The 4,756-nt window shown below is 37.5% G+C and overlaps 1 protein-coding gene across 1 annotated transcript in view; it reads right to left on the bottom strand.

Annotated features, from left to right (window-relative positions):
* Window positions 1-2,541: 2,541 nt before the first annotated feature.
* Window positions 2,542-4,756, bottom strand: part of SLC7A2 (solute carrier family 7 (cationic amino acid transporter, y+ system), member 2) — a 23,777-nt gene continuing 21,562 nt past the window's right edge. The window contains exons 11-12 of the mRNA XM_009576361.1: window positions 3,763-3,871; window positions 2,542-3,171 (exon numbers count right to left, since the gene is read on the bottom strand). Of these exons, the coding sequence (XP_009574656.1) occupies window positions 2,984-3,171; window positions 3,763-3,871 (297 nt within the window). The 3' untranslated portion in view covers window positions 2,542-2,983. The remainder of the gene's footprint in view (window positions 3,172-3,762; window positions 3,872-4,756) is intronic.

The raw sequence follows: 4,756 nt of genomic DNA, 5'->3' as shown, positions 1-4,756 counted from the left end.
TGCAAACATATAGACGGGCGTGCACACACACATTCTATATGATGGCCTTGGGAGGGAATGGGATCTTCCTTGCACATCACAGAACAGCAGCAGTTTGCATCTTGGGAGCCTGGCTCACCTGCTCTGCCGCATCAGCAACCATAGAAAAAAGTGAGTTCTGCTTCCCACACACCGAGATGTGTAAGGGATTTTAAAAGAGCTGTGTTTCACTGTGGGCTTGTAAAGGCATCATGCAAAAGCTTTGCCTGAGCACTGCTGACTCGCTCCCACAGCAACGGCGTTTTTTGCAGCTGAGGATTTAAGAGTACTGGGCAAGACAGGTTAAGAACATCCTCTGAAAGTATAACCACTGAAGAAGCCGTGCTCCTGACAGAGGTGCAGCTGATCAGGAAAAGCATCAGCTTCTCTATTTCAAATACTTGTGGGATTAAAACCAACAGAACACACATTCATTTACTCAATTTTTTGGTTACTTATAAATAAAACCTTTGTTTTGACATATCTAAGAATTACTATATTGGATTCCTTTCAAGAGCCTGGAAAGTCTTAAATTTCTAATATTTCAAACAAGAACGTATAGTTCTTTTGTCATTTTTGGCATAAAAATGGGCCCTAGTTGAGAAGTACAATTAAAATAGCAGATCCAACTGACACAGACAGCTCTTTCATTCACTGAATAGAGGTATTGAAAATTATCAGTAGGTCTAGGAACTGCCCTGAGAATTCCTATCTGTTCCTATCAACCAAATATTTACTTAGCATATCATCTACTTGTATTAGTCTAATGTGAGATTTGAGTCTTTCTTTAATGGCATTTGTAAAACGATGATGAATTGTGGAAAAAAGTGGCTATAACTTATGATCAGTTCTGGATGGATTAGGGTATATTAAAAAACAGTATCCCATTGCCACCTACCTATAGTTTCTCCTCATCCTCTGTGTCCCATCCATTTTTAAGGACCACCAATCGCTAGAACAACAGTCCTTAGGACAACAGCAGTTGCAGTTAGAGGATGTATATGCTGGAACCTCAGTTAAGAGGTAGGCTTTTTACCTCTTGCACGCCTCTTAGATTTTCAGATTGCTACTCCTAATTCTGAGTAGCCAGTAGAGGACACTGGTGCAGCAGCACACATCTATCCACTCGCTGCTGCCAGCACGGCAGGACCCTCTCCTCCCAGTTCAAGCTGAGAAAAAAGGATCAGGCTGAAAACCTCAGACCTGCTCCATGGTGGGATACCGGCCCATTGCAGGGTTCTCCATCAAGAAGCACTTCTCCTTCTGCCCTTCAACATTTAGGCACGCTACTCTCTTACAACAACAGAAGTCGTTTTAAGATTAAAAAGTGTGAATCTATTGCTGTGAAAAAGAACAGGAGAGAGACAGAAGCAGCTTAACTAGTTTGTGGTTTTTTGTTTTTTTTTTTCTTTTCTGTGAAATTCCAGCTATTATAAAAAGTAAGGTGCTTTTCACTGTCAACCAACATAGCTCTCATGGGATCTAAAGTTTTTATACCTATCAATAGAGATTAATACCAATGATTAGCACTGGCAAGAGATTGCAATTCTCCATGACAAAGCCCAAGACAATTCTTGCTTTAGGGAAGTTATTTTTATAAATACATCCTTGCAAAATAACTTCACATTGTGGAATCCTTCATGGGACTTCAGCCTACTACTTGCTGAGAAAAAGTGTTAAAATATCTTGGTGCCTTTGACAGGTAACATGATTTTTATGTTGAAAGAACAGTTTCCATTTTCATTAGCTTTAAAATAATTGTTCACCCAGCACTGCTGCAGCAATTTGGTTCTTTACATAAATTAGCATTTGGAAAGGCTACCCACATGAATGGATTTGTGGATGTAGGTTTGGCTCATGAAAAACTGCTGTGCTAACGTATGTTTAAGGCTTAGTGAAGCGCTGAAATACTGTTTTTTCCAAAGCCTGGGCCTCTGTTTTTTTAACCTCTCCTTCCATCTGAAAAGAAGGCTGGGATTTTGTGTATTATTTTTGCTGAGGAGAAGCAATGTGTAACAACTAATCTCAGAAATATCAGCTCTGGCACATGATAAAGGAATAGAAAGTATAGGGAGAATAAATGAGTAGTAAGGAGGAAAACTTGATGACTGCTGTATGTAAGTACCAAATTATGTAATCAGGGATAAAATCCTGGCCCTTCTGAAATCAAAAGCACAATACTTGCTAAATCACATACGAATTTCTGTGTTGGTCAATACTGTGACCAACAGATTATTTCCCAGATGCTTTTGCAGAAAACAACGTAGCTCCTCTTGGGAGTATTATTTTATACACACAGCATCTCTGAAAGGAAAGGAATTTACCTGAGTAGAAATCTTGAATACTATTTAGAGGGACTAAAAGCCTTTGAAGTATCTTTACTGTTTGAGTTCTCCATAACTACTGATTAGTAAACGTAAGCAATTATTTCTTTTTGTATAAATACATGATCTTCTACTTTTTGCAAAGTATGAGATCTGTACAATTACCATTCGTTTTGCAAATACTTTCCAGGCCTGTCTGCAATTTATCTCCCATGAGAGTTACTTCTGTAGAAAGAAGAGAACTATTAGATTGTGACCAAAACATGTAACAGAGATGAGGAGAAGGTACGAAAGGCACTTGTGTTCACAATGCAGTGTCAAATATTCAGAACTTCTTGCAGGCAGTTCTAAAATTCTTCGTATTTTGTGATTGCCAGTGATTTTGGATGATGGTTCAAACAATGCATTGAAATTTTTGCTTGCCAAAGGGTACTTCTCTTGTTTGTTTTTTAATTTAAATATTAATCTCCATGCTGTCAGTTCTGAAATGATGAAGATGGATTAGCAGCTTGTCCAAAATATCAGCCAGGCCTTGTAGTAAACACTTTCAAGAGGCACAATGTTGGCAGAAAGCTTTTGAAATTTCAGTCCGCAAGTAAAATGTCAATTAAAGGTTTAAAAGACTTGTATGTTTGCAAAGATTAACATTCACTTGTCCTCTCATGTGCAAGAAATTGATCACTTTCATTTGCATTTTCAGGTTCATCCACTTCTTCCACAGGGTTCTTTTCTTGCAGCCCACTATTTTCTGAACAAGAATCGTCATCTCCATCGCTACGATGACCTTCAAGACTGTGTCTGATGCCATAAGCAAAGTAAATGAGGAAGCCTTCCAAAAGGAAAAAAAAAGTTAATAGGGTTTTCAGGCAAGTAGTGCGTTAAAAAGTAGTTTTTACTCTCTGGCTGAACATATTTTCCAAAACAAGTTTCTTTTTCAGGTATCTGAATCAGAGCTCATGCTTCAGGTCTTCCCTCTTTCTATGGAAATTCTAGTGCATCATTTTTGTGTAATTAAATGCTCTAATAGGTCATGGAAACCACTACCTCTAATTTACTTCTAGATGAAATTAATACCATTTTCCATATCTTAAAGGAGAATGACTGATATACTGGAAAGAAACCTGTTACAAACAGGTCTCAGCACAATTTTAGCTATACTTATTAGGAAAAAGAAATTGTGGCTTATTGGAATTAGTCCTATAACTTTATTCTTCCTATTACCTCAAAACTGTATTTACAATTTCGACTGCATATAAATACCCCTTCTAAGGCATGCTCTTGTTTTGATCAGAAATATCAGCTGAGTATTATTAAAACACAGACTGTTTTTCAAATATTTAAAGGAAGAGAATCAAATGTTCTAAGATGGGATTAATGAGTCCTAACGTAAGAGGTGACTGAAATGAACAGAAGTACCTACCAAGTGCCATCCAGAAGCTAAATCTGATCCAAGTGTCTCCACTTAATTGTACCATCAAGTAAATATTTACCAGGATACTGAATGATGGCAAAAATGGCAATAGTGGAACCTAAAAGGAAATATTTAATATGTTTGTATTAAATATAATTTCTTGCATGTCACACTTCAGTTATACAACACAAACTAGACGTGACACATCTAATCATTAAAAAAGAATTGAAAAACATTTTTTATTGGATTATAGTGACATTTTCTTTTTCAATGGGTTTAGCCACCAGTTTCTACATGTCTTAAACTTTTAAAATACGTTATATTTAACATATATTCTCTAAGGCTGTGTAGAAAAACTTTCCAGTTTGTGCTGAACATATACTAATGAACTCCTGTATCTACAGCTGAAAAATATTATATATTTGTATATATCCCTTCTTTGCCAACTCCACCAGACTCCTTGACCTTCATCACTATACTTCATTATTTCCATTAAATACTCCATTAAATAACCAATCTTAGAACAGTGAAAGCTCAAAATGAAAGGATTATACTCTGGGAGGTACAAACTGTATTGTGGTCCAAAGCATTGCACACAACACAGACAAGTGACTGTACACTAGTGACTGTACACTAACCGAAACATCAGTTTCTGAATCGTTTTCCAGTTTCTAAGTGCTTAAACTGAGGTCTAAAATTATTTGGGTCTCAGCAAGGTGCACTTTGAGGATGCGCCTAAAGGAATACCTAGAAGATCTGTGTTGCCAGATCCACTAGTTATAATAGCAGCTGTTCACACCAACATCGGTGGTACAGCCATTTTCTGTAGCCATGCTCCTATGCATGTCACACATTCAATCTGTGGGCAATGAAACCCTTCCTCTAGTCCTGAGAAGATCTGGACTGGACTGCCCATGCCGATGATTCAGCCATGAGCATTCACTACCTTTACCTTCACAAAAAAACCTGCTATGTGGCAGTGCAGTAATGAAAGACTGCCTGA

This window comes from Fulmarus glacialis, unplaced genomic scaffold (genome assembly GCF_000690835.1).
Source record: "Fulmarus glacialis isolate BGI_N327 unplaced genomic scaffold, ASM69083v1 scaffold39740, whole genome shotgun sequence".
NCBI lineage: Eukaryota > Metazoa > Chordata > Aves > Procellariiformes > Procellariidae > Fulmarus > Fulmarus glacialis.
Note: the sequence above shows the minus strand (reverse complement) of the source record. Positions and strands in the feature narration are given on the sequence as shown.